This window comes from Heliangelus exortis, chromosome 18, assembly GCF_036169615.1.
Source record: "Heliangelus exortis chromosome 18, bHelExo1.hap1, whole genome shotgun sequence".
Lineage (NCBI taxonomy): Eukaryota > Metazoa > Chordata > Aves > Apodiformes > Trochilidae > Heliangelus > Heliangelus exortis.
Window position 1 is genome coordinate 14,842,436 of NC_092439.1, and position 14,723 is coordinate 14,857,158.

At 41.7% G+C, this 14,723-nt stretch overlaps 1 protein-coding gene across 5 annotated transcripts in view; it reads left to right on the plus strand.

The window, feature by feature from the left end:
- Positions 1 to 14,723, plus strand: part of AP2A2 (adaptor related protein complex 2 subunit alpha 2) — a 48,820-nt gene that overhangs the window by 1,847 nt on the left and 32,250 nt on the right. For all 5 annotated transcript variants that reach the window (XM_071762416.1, XM_071762419.1, XM_071762420.1 and 2 more), the window contains exon 2: positions 11,289 to 11,357. In XM_071762416.1, coding sequence (XP_071618517.1) covers positions 11,289 to 11,357 — 69 coding nt within the window. The remainder of the gene's footprint in view (positions 1 to 11,288; positions 11,358 to 14,723) is intronic.

Here is a 14,723-nt window from a genome sequence, read left to right on the forward strand (position 1 = left end):
GATGTGGAATAACAAGATTTAAGGTAGCAGAATAGAATAAATTAAATACTGATTTCCCTACAGGCTTTCCAGTGTAGGCAGTGTGGGAACTCTGATGGGAAGGCCATCTCTCTGACCTGATTGGGCAGCAAACATCTCATGTTCTCAGTGTCTGCAAGAGTGACAAAAATGTACCTTGCTTGTGGTACAAATAAAAGGTTAACACTCTTACTGTTTAGCAAATACTGTTATTTCTCAAATGTTTTGTCCCTGTCCAGGTAGCTATTTGGGAACTCTACTTTTGTATCTTTCTCATCTTCCTAGTGACAGAAGTAACTTCATCTTCCCAATTAGCTGCAAAAGAGCTGATAATTCCCAGTAGTAGATGATCTATGCAGCTTCTCAATAGCTAATGGCATTTCAATCTGTTTCCTTTAAGGGAGCTCTGTGTTGCCAGTGAACCATGGGGCTGGCATAGGCAGACTGAGATTCCCAAAAATGCTGTGCTTTGGAGGCACTGGTGTTGGCCTAAGTTCTGTCTTTTCCTCATCTGAGTGGGAGCTAGATAGTTGTCAAGAACAAAAAGTAAGAGCTGTTGAGGTAAACATTTTGAATTGTAAATCTAGGGAAGTGTTCCTGTTCTGAGATGGGAGGGAAGCTTAGACCCCTGGTGCAGCCATTAACCTGTTTCTAGCCTTAAAGTTGGACTAAGTGTCTGGCAGCTGCACAGCTGGGCAAAACGTCTGCTGGCACTCAGAATTTCAATCTAAATTTTGGTTGTGTTTGACTCATTTATCTATTTGAGATAGCACCATGGGGGCATGACACGTTTGGTTTGCCTGCATTCCTTCCACATTATGAGTAAGGTTGAAACCTAGTGTGTGGATTTTTTTCTTAAAGATTTTGCACAAATAACAATTGAGCATCATAGATATTGTTGAAAAATGAAAATGCAGTTGTTGTGTGCTACATTTGCTCAGGTGGATTCAGAGCCTGTGATTTCAAGGTAATAAAATAACCTGAACAGGTTATTTAATCATAGTTATTTTTATGTAAATTTAGACTGACTACTTTAAGAGATGCTTAATCTCCTTACATCAAGTCTGATTTCTTTGGCATTTGTCACTATGTCTGCAGCACTAAATGATGCACTATTCTCTTACAGGTTTATTACATTACTGGTTTGGATGTGGTGCTTGTCTTGCCTGTCTTTTTGAAGCTTGTAACTGCCTGGTAAAAAATTCTTACATGATAGCAGTTTTTGGTGCATACAGCTCTAGTTGTTTGTGAGTTAGCAAACAGCTTGCACTGCTAATCTGTCTTTAATAGATAAAAGGTTGGTTGTCACTTGTGTATCAGGCATATTTTTGGCACTTGGGTTATCTATAAAACTTTTTGATTCGCATGTTAAATGCTTCTGTCATGGAATGGTTGGTTTGCTAAAGCAGGCTTACCCAGAGCAGGTTGCACAGGAGTATGTCCTGGAGGGGGTTGAATGCTTCCAGAGAAGGAGACTCCACAACCTCTCTGGACAACCTGTTCTTATTTAAGAAAATTCCCCTTTCATATGCTGGACAACTTGCCAGTTGATGTGTGGGATTTTCTAGAAACTTGTTTCAGCTGAATTGTTTTCTAACATAAATGAAGTAGTACAGCAAATGGCTTTTTACCTTATCCTTTGTAGACACCAGAGAAGAGATAAGAGGACTATTGCTTGAAAGCTAAAGTACTTCAGATAGCCCAATTAATTAGCACTTAGTTAATGTGGCTCAGGGAGAAAAGAGCAAGGATGGCTATGCTGTAAAGTGGCTTGTGGTGGTAGTGGCATTGGAAAGCTCTGAATCCTGTATTTTGCTCAGGTTAAGAGTTCAGGTGGGTAAGAGTCTGTGTCACTGCTGGGTTGAAATGCCTCATGAACTCAAGTCTAACATCTGGGTGTCTTGTAAGCATATGGACACATGCAAGGAATAATTATTCTTAAATAGCCTTACATCTTGTACTGCAAAGCCACTGAAGTGATTCAGCTCATACAAGATAGTGCTTTATAAACTCTGCAACTGTTCTGGCTGACAGATAACATCATCAGGAGTATGTCTTTTTTTTTTTGAGAACAGCTTTATGCTTGCCTGGTGATGGAGTACTTCTGAGCCATTTGTCACTCAGCCTACTCTGTTGCAACAACAGTATTATCTACTGTTCATCCTGAAAACTAGGAAAGCTTGCTTTTCTCTGTACCTCTGGAGGTGGTAGTATAGAAATAGTTTCTATTACAATATTAAGTGTACTGCTGGGAACCCCTTCCTCCACTTTAAAATCAGGGAGTCATCTACTCTTGGGTTGATGGAATGGGCTGGTGTGGAGGCAAAGCTGCTTTTGACACAGGCTTGGAGGACAAGACAGTTCTCAATTTCCCTCAGTATTTTAGATATCTGTTTTACTTTTTCACTGTCACCTTAAAAGTTGGACAGAGGGAGGGAGGTTTTCTTTAGTTTGTTCTCCAAATGTTTCTGTCTCTGTTCTGTTCCAAAATACTGTTCTATTCTCCTTGAGCTTTATCTTTTCCTTAAATAAAACCTGACAGGTCTGGTAAAGAAAGGTCTTGTCTCTTTCCATAGAACTTAATGCAGTAATTCTTCTTTGTACTGGACAGGGAGGGTGTTCAGAGGCTGAAGACTCTTGCAGTCTGACTGCAGTTGCTTTGTGTCACTGCTGTATTTCAGTCATTTGGCTTCCAGTCTGGGCTAAAGCTGCTGCATTGCTCCTCTGAGGTGTGGGTTCTTCTCTGCATTGCATGTGGTGTTAAAGTAGGACTTGAGTTACTTCCTCAGCCAGTCAATGAGTTCTTTTCTTAGATTCCTTATCTCTGAGGAAATAAAAAGAAAAGTAATCTTCATTTGCTCTCCTATTTATCTTGAAAGGCTGTGGCCACTCATCTAATGCAGACAAGTTCTGGCCTGGAAAACCCTGAGAGTGTTCTGCTTAGAGCTATAATAAGCACTAAGTCTTGTATCACTTGCTGCTATTTGCAGGAGAGTGATTTGAGGAAAACACAAATAGCATGAGGTTAATCTGAGGAGGATGTGCAAGATGGATGCTCTGCCCGTGGCTTCTCTTAGCTTTCTTCTCTTAGTGGAACTCTTTGAGGGTTAGTCTTTTAAATAAAGATAGGTTTGTCTCTTTTTTTAATTTTTATTTTGTTCGTTTTTACACTGGATACATTTGTGCATGTTTGGCTGAGGAAAGAGAGTAGGCAAATAGGATAATTAATAGATGAGAAGTAGCAAAGAGCTAGAATGTTTCATGTGACATCCAACATCTCCAACAGAGACACTGGAAAATGTAACAACAGCTGAATTTGAAATCCTGGGTATAAAGGTACCCATCAGGATAGGTAAGAGAAAGTTAAGGACTACTGGTACATGTCTGCATCAATTAAGCAGCTCACAGAGGATTTTTAAGACACCTGAAATAGTAGTTTAGAAGTGATAGCTAAAGAAGGAGACTTTGGATAGGCCTCAAACTGTCCTTCTATTAATTGAACATGAGCTAGCATAGAAGAGAGTCCTCAATGACTTGTAAATCAGTGCAAATACTGCCATACCCTGTCCAAGGGAGTGTAACTACAGTGTGAAAATGCTGTTCAATGGCTTTGCATATCTTAGCTTAAAGCTCTTCTCTTGACAGGACTTGATGTCATTTTGTCAATTAAACTGCCAGATAAATGTTCTGTATGTCATTAAATCCCACAGATGACAGACTGCCAGGTGAGAAGGGACAAGGATCATCTGGTCCAACCTTTCTGGACACAAACATGGTTTAGATGAGGTGGCCCAGCAGTGTCCAGTCAGGATCTCCTCAGGAGTAACTTCCATCCATTACCCCTCATCTTTTGCATGGCACTCCTTGTAAAAAGGAGTCTCCATCTTCTTGCTAACCACCAGTTAGGTCCTAGAACATGACAATAAGGTCTTCCCTGAGTCTTCTTTCTCAGGGCTGAGCAAACCCAGTTCTCTCAGCCTGTCCTCATACAGCAGCTCCCCAGTCATTTGATCATCTCTGTGAGCTTCAGTAAGCTTTCAGTTTAGTTTGGAAAAAAAATTATAGTCTTAAGCTAGACCTTATTGCTCCTCAAATTCTTTCAGAGTTCGAGCTGTAGTGTAACTTTTGGTGCCTAATTAGAAAAAAAATAAAATCAAGGTCAGCACCTGGATTATTAAACTTTTATTAAATTACTGTAGCTGGGATATCTGAATTGTTGATGGGATTTGCAAGCCATTGTGCACTCTTGAGCTCATTTCCCTTCCCTTGTGAGGACAAGAAGTGAATGGATTACTGGATTACAGGAAAGCCTGTGACTCCCTGCTGTTTCATGAGAAGTGTTGTTATAGGGGCAGATCTTCAGCAGCATACTGGAATAAGTCACTTCTGTGGATAGTTCACTTAATGGGCAGAGTATTAGAAAATAGGATGTCTGTAGGCAGAGCAATCTTTCTGTAGGCAGAGCAATCTTTCTGTAGGCAGAGCAATCTTTCTGTAGGCAGAGCAATCTTTCTGTAGGCAGAGCAATCTTCAACTGTGGTTCATGATCCTCAATGAGAGACAAGCACTTGTGTCCTCTGATCAGACCTCTTTTGTACACACAGCATACACTCCTGGTTTTATTCATTACAGGATGTTAATACACCATTAAGCAAAAAGCTTCTTGTTCTGCAGCTTTGAACTGCTCGATTTCTAAACAAAACTGAAGTCAGAATAACACCTTGTGTTAACACACTAGTGTTTTGTTTGTAGTGGTCCCTTTGAATTAGTTACACAGTGAGTTTTAAACACTAACACCAGCATCCTCCCTCAGACATACTCAGGTGGATCTGGAATTAGCAGCTCTCTTGCAGTACTCTGGATGTTTTAGCCAAATGAAGGAATTTATATAGACAAACTTACACCAGGTGAGGGCAGGCATACAGCAAACAGACCAATCTAATATACTGCTATGTAACCTGCCTCTCTTTTGGCCCTCTTCTCTTCCCTGCTGTGCTAAAAAACCAGCTGAGAGATTAGTTGGAGGTGGAGGATGGACTTGGTGTTTAACTTAATGAAGGTAATGATCTGCATAGCAAGTGGCTAATCTATACTCTAAAGCTGTAACATGAGTATCTGTCCTGGCAGGTACAAGGAGTGGCTGAATTTACAGATAAAGCTCTCTCACAAAGGCAAGAATGGATGCACCGAGTACTTCTGAGTGAATATTTTCCTCTAAGAATTTATACCATTTTTACTGTAGAGCTGCTAGTGTTTGTTTTGATTTGGGCCCCCTCTCCCAAACAGTTTCTTTCTCTGTCCCCTGCCAGCAGAATCCTGTCATCATGCTGGTAAGCTGTTTTAGCAATAGGAAAGGCAAGTGGGTAATTTGATTAGAATCACAGAATTGTCAGGGTTGGAAGGGACCTTTCAGCTCACCCAGTTCCACCCCCCTGCCATGGGCAGGGACACCTCCCACCAGCTGAGGTTGCTCAGAGCCCCATCCAGCCTGGCCTTAAAAACTTCCAGGGATGGATGGGGCTGCCACCACCTCTCTGGGCAACCTGTGCCAGGGTCTCACCCTCTGGGCAAGCTGTCCCAGTGTCTCACCAGTTATGATTCCTTTATACCAACTGAAGTGTGTTTGGATGATGAATGTAGTGACCTTCCTCCCTACCTGGTTTGTACTGTATTCTGCTGGTGGTACCACTTTTTAGTGGATGGTATGACTTACCCTTTGGAGATTAAATACACCGATTTTGCTTTTGGCTGTCTGACTCCCTAACTGACCTGCACCAGTACAAGGTGACAGCAGGAATGTGGATGCCAGGAGGAGAACAGTGCTAAAGAACAGTCTGGAGTTGTCTTTTAAGAAGTACAGCCTGGAATCAAACTGATATGAAACCATATCAAGGTATTTTGCTGAAGAGAAGCTAGAAGCAGCTTGACTGTGATGCTTCTCCCACTTAACCTGCCAACCCCCTTGTAGATGCTAATGAAAACAGAACAGGAAAATGTGTGTGTTTGGCTCTCAACTCTCAAGGAAAGCACCCAACCTCTTTAACTTTGAGTATATATCTTCTGTTTAAGAGCTGTGCTCTCACTGCATAGGTGTTCCCAGCCACTGCAGGGGCAGCTCTTAGCCTTGGCAGTGTTTGTATTACTGCTCTCCTCAACTGAAACCTGGAGTTCTGTCTTCAAGGCCTTTTCAATAACAGAATTTAATCAGAGAGGCACATTCTGTTAGACAAATGGTAGTGCCATAACTAGTAGCCAGCATTGCTGCTTGCCTTCAGGAAGCAGGATGGAATGCTTGCAAGGTTTTTCTTACACTAATAGAGCCTCCTATCCAATGTGCTGTGTAATTGTTCACCCTAATAATGACACATCTGTAATTATAGCATTCTCAGCCACAGGGCAAATAAGGCTAAGAGGTAACAGTATAACAGTTCTGATTTGTGAATAAATTCAAAATACATGAACTGTTGGGTGGGCTCAATTACACTAGCTGCTGGCCATAAGCAGATCAGAGCCAGAACATCTCAACTTTTCTGAAGCAATTTTTTTTTTAAAAATTTTTTTTTTTTTTTTGCTTTAAATGTAAAGCTTTTTGCTTTAAATGTTGTTGACACACCTGTCTCAATTTGTCTGCAGAAATCTCCTCTATATTGTTGGTATCACTAGAAGCCTTTGGGAAATAAATGTTCAGAAATATGCTGGTCTCTAAATGGTCTGCATGAAATCTAGGAACTTGTAGCAGTTGTGGGTAATAGCACAGATGCTCTTTGTGCCTCAGAGTTGGTTTGGGCAGTCTGCAGGTACCACAGCACCAAGTGACTCCTGATGGAGCAGCTCACTGGGTGAGGCACAGGCAGCCCACTAAGCCTGACCTTGAAGCACTTGCTTAATTTTGCAGCCCTGCTGCCAAGTAAGTGTAAACAAATGTATGAACTCAACAGTTCCCTTTCCTGTAATTTCTCTCTTCTTATTCTTCTAACAATTGTCATGCAAAACCCCAAACTTAGGTATGGAGGTGTTACTCCTGCAGTACTGAGGCTCTGCATTACTAGGAGATTTAAGAATAGTAATTGGTTCTCTGAGAACTGGATGACTTTTGATGTTCATTAGTGTGTCTTTGTTAAACAAGATGGTAATTACAGATATTAATGCACTAAATTTACCTTGCTGGTGAAGGCAGTGAGCAGCACAGTGGAGTCTGAAGCCTGGAAAAGTGCCAAATATTAAATAATCGCTCATAAACACCTTGGACAAAGTTGTGGCTGGGTATCTCTGCTCAGATACTCATCTTGGAGAAGACTACCAGCAGTCATTTGCTAGGGCTGGAAGGCTATAAACAGTGTATGTAGCCAGCCAAAACTTCCTGGCTTGCAGTCACCTCTTCTAATTATGTTGTGGATATTTAGTCATACTCTTGCTAAACTGTGAAAAGCCTGAATAAGTGAAAGTGAAAAGTATGTGGTCTGAACTGGTGTGGAAATGTCATCTTGTCTTAAATACTGTCCCACCCATCAGTTTGTATCCATGACATGACCTTTATTAAGGCTCTCCAAGTCGAGTGGCCTGGCTGGGGCATGTTTTGTTGGGATACAGCTCAGGCAATTTCTGAAACTGGGAGCTGCATCACAGCCTGGCAGTGTTGTTGAGCAGAGCTGTCTTGGCAGGTTTGGAAATTTAATCTTGTTCTGCAGCACAGCACCCATTCAACTGTCATCAGTAGTGATCTTACTGTCCTTTTTAGCCATATTTAAGTTTACTTACGTGATGGTAACAACTGAATGTGTTGGTACAAATAAAATATGGATGTGAAACTTCTTCAGTGAGTTTTACTATAGCTGAGTAAAGTGATGGAAACTTGTCAGCTAATGAATTACATTTTCTTCAGCAGCCCCTGTCCCCATCCCCCTGCTTAGTGGGACTGAATAGCTAAAAACTGGTCCTTGGTTTTTGTTTCTTATTTTCTTTTTCCTTGTATGTGAAACAAATTGACCTGCCACTGTGAGGTTTGTTTTGCTTTGTGGTCCTGGTGTAAACAATAAATAAAGTTTCAGTAAGGTTACCATGCAGTATAACTGCTGAAGTTCGGAAAATTTGTTTTTAGATCCTTCAGCTTGGTTTTAACCCAAGAGATATCCTCAATGTTGTTATGTGACTGTCCTCAGTGACACTTAAGACCCAGTGTGCTAGAGCTGCTCTCTAAAACTGCAATTTCAGACACATAGAGACTCTAATCCATCATTGGGAGACAACTTAAGGCTTTCTCATTCAATCTGATTTCCTTTGTGTGGAGTTAAACTTCTAGCACCAGCAGGTTCCTATGGTATTTATGTTGGGTCAAGGTCTAGATGAAATGATATACCATGTGAAGTAGTTAAACAGGCTTTTTTTGTTCATGTGCTGTGTAAGTCTTCAACTTTGAGAGAATTAACCTCCAGATGTGGATTTTGTTGTTTATTATGGATGTTGCTATCAACTCATTGCCACAGCTTTGTGCACAGGGGGATGGGATTTTGATTTTTCTGTTGCTGAGGCTGCAATCCACTTCTGCAAAAGGTGCTGACTTCACAGATTCCTGAAGTATTTTAGTCAGACTTCCCTTAATGCTCTGTTGCTTGCATGGAACACAAAACCCCCAGTTTTTAGCAGTAAATGATTATCTGATAGTTACAGGTTAGTGCTGCTGGAAAAGTAGGCAGAGAGGTTTTGGTAGTTAAAAATTTACACACTTCATTTCATCTTAGGTTAAGAAAACTGGCTGAGATGTACTGACTCTTGTCCCTCCTTCCTCCCCTTATTTTTAAGAGCAGTGATTATTGTCATGCTTGTTGTGTTTAGAGAAATTGCTAATAATTCAACATAAATATCCCAATCCACTTTCCTTTCAAACAAAGCCTGAGAGCAAGGACATAGCTCCTGAACTAAGGTAATCAAATATCTCTTACTGAGGTCAGGGTTCTCTGACCCATTAATATAAATAAAGTTCAAAATCTCCAGACTCAGTGCTAATGTTTTATTGAGATGTGCTCTTCGGTTGTTAAAAGGCAAAATAAATTACTAGTTTCAGAAATTAAAATTTCCATCTGGAGCTGGTGAATGGTTTAGAATAAGGGAAATGTTTTCAAATCTTTACCAATTAGAGTGCTAGCATGATAGCTTAGCAAAATTTGAGTGTTACTTACATAAACACTTGCACCCTTTTGGCATATGTTATTTTGGCCTTCTGTTTGTAGAGTGTGGACCCACCAGGAGCAGAAGATTTGCTTCAGTCCATTATAAATTCCTAATGCTGTCAGGGATCTAAGCCATGAACACCTGGGTCTATCTCCAGTCTGCACAGCACAGATCTAATCCAATTAAGACAAATCTAAAATCTATAGTAGAAGAAACACTCTGCACTTCAGTCTTTTGAGCAGTGCCCCTTACAAAACAGTCCTGTAGGATGGAAAAAGTCCGTTTGAAACAAATCTGTAGGTATTTTGTTAAAATGACAAGGCAAACCCATGTAGTTGCTTCCATTTTGGACCTAACACTTTTTGCAGTGTCCTGGTCTTGCCATGTGCCCATACTCTGGTGGCCATTATTACAAGCATAGTAGTACAAAAGTTTTCTGTGCCTTAGGCAAGAATTGGTTTTGGAAGTAGAAAACCTGAGTTTGTTTTTTTAATGAAGAAATTACAAGATCTGAATGTATTTGGTATGGGATTCCCCTATACTTGCTCTTAACCTACTGGAGACACTTGTTTGCTTGAGTTACTCCATCAGTGTCCATCTGGCCTGCTGCCCATCCATCTTTGGTGTGGTGTAGGGGGTCTTTGGTGTGGTGTAGGGGGTCTTTGGTGTGGTGTAGGGGGTCTTTGGTGTGGTGTAGGGGTGCTCAGCAGTCACTGGGGGACACAGAGGTTTGGATGTGCAGATGGAGTATTGGGTTAAAGTGCCTTGAGGTGATGTTTTGCTTATGTGGATAAGCCGGGTGAGATTGGGGGTGCCTGGAAGGCTGGGCCTGCTCTTCAAGCCTTGCCATGTCTGTGCCTTGGGTTAGTGCAGTGGTGTTCTGAAGTGTGGGGGTGTGCAGCCAGGGTTCCTGTGAGAAGGTTCTGGGAGCTCCCCAAGTTCCAGTTCTGCTGAGCAGATCTGGGGAGGTGGATGTGCCCTCGGGAGGGACATTTGAGAAAGGGAAAACAAAACTGCAGAAATAATAATAATAATTACAAAAAAAAAAAGACCTGCAGAGGAGTGAAGGAGGTGAGAGAGCAGTGGCAGAGCAGAGCCCAGGGTGAGTGCAGCAGGAGGGGGAAGGTGCCCGAGCAGAGGTTTCCCTCCCTCAGCCCGCGGTGAGATGGCGGCTGTGCCCCTGCAGCCACGGAGGAGCGCGGGGGAGCAGTCCCTGAAGGACCCCGGGGGGTGGGGAAAATGTGGATTTGTAGCCCCTGAAGTGTCTCAGGGGGGCAGAGGTGAAGCTGCAGCCTGTGCAGGGTTGCAGAGAGGGTCAGCTGTGTGTGTGCATCCCTGGCTGGAGGAGCCCGTGCCAGGGGAGGTGACTGTTCCCAGCTCAGTCCATGACTCTGTGGGCAGCCCGGGCGGGAGCAGTCAGCTCCTGAGGGACTGCACCCCATGGCAGGGGCTCATGTCCCAGCAGTTTCCATCCCATGAGAGGGACCCTAAACTCTGCTGGGAAGCCTAAGGTGGTAGAGTCACCTAATAAAATGTGACTTTATGGGGTACGTTGGTAGTTAATTTATGCACATATCTTCTCTGTCTGAGGTCCTTTGAGTCCTTGGGCTGTCTGTAAGCTTACTGGTTTTCCTCTTCCTCTGTTAAGAATGTTTTTGAAGCTGTTGAACTGAATGACAGTAAAGTGGATTGTCCTTAAGGTGAGGAATAGCGCAAGCTGTTTGTGCTTAGGAAGCTCCTTCAGAGCACTGTCTACCTGGTAATGAGAAAAAGTAAAATTCAGGTTTTTCTTGCCGGTTTAAGAACAGAAAAATTTGTGAAACACAGTAATAAATGACTCTCAGGTTACTTGTATTGGACTGATGCTATGTGCAAAGCTTCTTGAAACAAGAAGGTCCTTTTAGCTTCCTGAATGTCCTTGCAAAGCAATGTTTAAGTTACTCTCTGCTCTTTGCCTTTGTCTAGTCCTGATACTGGGAAGGGACAGTAATAATTACTCCTAACACAGTATGATTGGGTGGCAAGAAGCCTAAGGTAAAACTTGTGTTTAGAAGAAGTCTGTCCAGAGCACTGTGTCCTGATATGTGTTCTTTTGATTTCAGGCAAAAGTAAAGAAGCAGAGATAAAGAGGATAAACAAAGAACTGGCCAACATTCGCTCAAAATTTAAAGGTAAGTGACTTGACCATAGTAAACTGTCATATGAGGAAATGTCTCTTCTACTATGGGGTTTTGCTTTGATTTTATGTGTTTGAACTTTTTTTGACAACTGCTGACACAAGCAGAAAGCCAGAGTAGCTACTGAGAACCTTCTTGTAACTCCAGAACTTCCTGGCAGTCCTGTGATGCTGGCTTGTAACAGCAGAAAGCTCCTTCCTGTATCAAGGAGCTACTCTTTTTCTGATGCTTTGCCTTCTAACCATGTAGCTACCCAGCCTGGTTTCTTCCAGAAGGCCAGGAACCAGTTTGAAGAAACATAGGTGGATATAATTATTTCCAGTAAATTATAATCTGTTTAAACTTTTATCCAGTGTTTTCCCCTGCCTCCCTGACCACTATAGGAAAGTAATGGGTCTAGCAGAATTGTGATTAAAATGTGTAGTTGGCCAAGCCATGCATCTTGGCCACTCCCAGAAACAACATCAATACAATTTTTTCATAAGAAGCAAAGGCTATATAGTAGCTAATTCCATCCTCAAGTGTTCCAGGAGATAGCAATTCACTTTTAAACAACACGTGGTAAAAGTCATGCTGTAACTGTATTAGAGTTGTGTGTGTGTCTTCAAATTTTAAATATTCTGAGGAGCAGTTGAGATATTTTTTAATAGCTTTCTACCAGCAGTGGCTGTAGCAAAAGTTCCATGTAAGTAGGTCTGGGGCTGTGTGTGTAGCTGGATTAGTTGTTGCAGTGTGGAGGTTGTGTGTGTGGCTTCAGAATTTGATGTATTCAGATTAAACTTGTTTACTGTAGTTATCTATCCTGTGTATCTATCTGGAATAATCAGTGTATTAACAAAGCCTGAAATAATGTTCCTGAACTTCGTAGAGATCTGTTGTTAGTTCCTAAGTAATATTACTCTGAAAGGCTTATGAAGACCTGCAAAAGCTTGTGTCCAGAACAGCTTCAAAGGGAAAAGATGACCACAGTGCAAGACACTGAAGAGAAGGGAAAAAATTATCCTTTAAATTAGAAGCTTCCTTTAAATCCTTTAAATTATCCTTTAAATTATGTGCTTCCATAGAATCACAGAATGGGCTGGGTTGGAAGGGACCTCAGAGCTCATCAAGTCCAACCCTTGCTCCACTCCCCCCGTGGTTCCCAGCCCATGGCACTGAGTGCCACATCCAGGCTCTTTTGAAATATCTCCAGGGATGGAGAATCCACCCCTTCCCTGGGCAGCCCATTCCAATGGCTGAGCACCCTCTCCAGAAAGAAATTCTTTCTAATGTCCAACCTGAACCTCCCCTGGCACAACTCCATGCTAATGTTTTTCTCTTAGAAATATTAGCATACTTTACACAGATTGGTAACTTAATTTGTAGAGTAACTTAGGAAATGTTAATGGCTATTTTGCTGGAGTAAATAGAAAGAGGAGCTAAGAGGACAGCTTCCTGTGCTGTCACATTGTTTTTCAATTCCTCATTCCAGACCTTCCATCTAACACTGATGTTGGTCTGATTTTTGCCAGCAGCAGCAGGCTTTACATACTCTGCAGTATGGACTGTTCTCCATCACACAGTCCCATGTGTGGATTTTCCAGTCACAGGAACCACTTGCTGTCCATTTTCTAGGAAGTGATAGTGCCCTCATGTTCTCAGGATGCATTCACACTCAGCAGCTGACATGTAGAGAGCCTGCACATGCTAGAAACCTGCATGCAAGAGTAACAGCTGGTTTTCTTAATTCCAGCTGCATGATCACAGTGGATCCTGCTATTGTCTAGTAAATTCAAGCATTAAATTGTACTTTTAAATAAAGCAGTTCAGTCTCCAGGCAAGATCTGTGCCAGACAAATGGAGTGTATCTTTCATATAGAGACAGTTCAATTAAAAACTGTTTAAGAAGCTTCACTTCAGAAGTTTCAAGTTATGCTCCATTTGGGTCTGTCCACACCAACCTCTTTACTTCTGTAAACGTGTGAGCATGAAAGAAATGAATCTGTGAATTCTTTGGGTACCACAGCACTCAGTGCAGCCTTTAAAAGTGATGCTAATAATAATTACAGTGCACTTCCTGATCAAGTGCAATGGATGTGGGATCTCAGGAGCGTTGCCACACAATCCAGTATTTTGTTGACAGTCATCCTAAATTTTGCCCTGTGAAGAGTCCACAAACATTTGCTAAGGTGACCTCTGCTAAAAGGCAACACCTGATACAAATAATAGCATTTTCTGGTTAACGGAGGCAGTTTAATGTGTTACATCACTAAGCAGCCATGGGTTAGAGAGCTGCTGATGATGTAGTTCACAAAAACCTGCTCAGGGCTGTTGCTCAGGTTTGCAAGATGTTTCATGGCTTTAGTACAAAATAGTAAAAAGTACATGAACAGTATGTTCTTCTCTGGTTAACTGTGGTGCTGGGGAGAAGAGAGGTGCTTTCAGCAAAGCAGTACAATAACTTGAGCCTCCTTTCAACACTGTTGAAAACTATTTAAAGAAATATTAGTGTGTGTTCATTCAGTAGTGAAATCCTACTTAACTTGCTGGTAAGATGATTTTTATGTCTGCTTTATTACTGAATTTGTATGGATTTTTAGGTGAAAAAATGTTACTTAAGACAATAACTTGATGTAGCCTGGCCAAAACTAGAGCTTAATGTCAAAATTCAGAAGAACCTGAATTTGGACAACTTTCTGTGTAACTCCATGAGGCCTTGAGAGTGTGAGGAGGTGATAGCTGTCTATCTTTCTGCTGCAGAAGTTCTGCATGGGCTCTGTGCTGCATGGTTGCTCCATGCTTGCAGAAGGGCTGTATACAAATAAAGAGCCCTTCAGTATGCATTTTATTCTTGGTTTAAGTGGAGATCACCCAGTTTAACCCAGTTGCTTTGTATGTAGCTCTGACTTTTAAAAGTGTTTTAAAATAATTTGGTTTAAGACTAATGTGTGACTGTGAACATAAGATCAAGTTCTTTGCTAAATAATTATGGGGAGTACCTAATTAATTACCTGGCCAAAGATGCTGCTGCTGGTTTTGCTGCATTGCTGTAACAAGGAAAAGATCTGACTGTAAGAAGCAAGGCTGGTTTCTGACACAGTTGTATTCTTGCTTGAGACTATCATATGAAAACCTGTTACAGCACAAGATCCTTGCCTTCCTCTGGATCTTTGCAGTCTTCATTATCTAGACCCCCACCCCATGTAACCTGCAAGTTAGAATCTTACATTGTTACAGGCAGGGGCTAAGGGTTTCTACTTTTGTTCTAACATACAAGCAGCTGGCAAGCAAACCTGTTACCCCCTTATTTTTGGGTAACCTGCTGTTTAAAATACCCTTGTACTTAGCAGGCCTGGCTGAGGCTGCAGATGTCTATAAAAA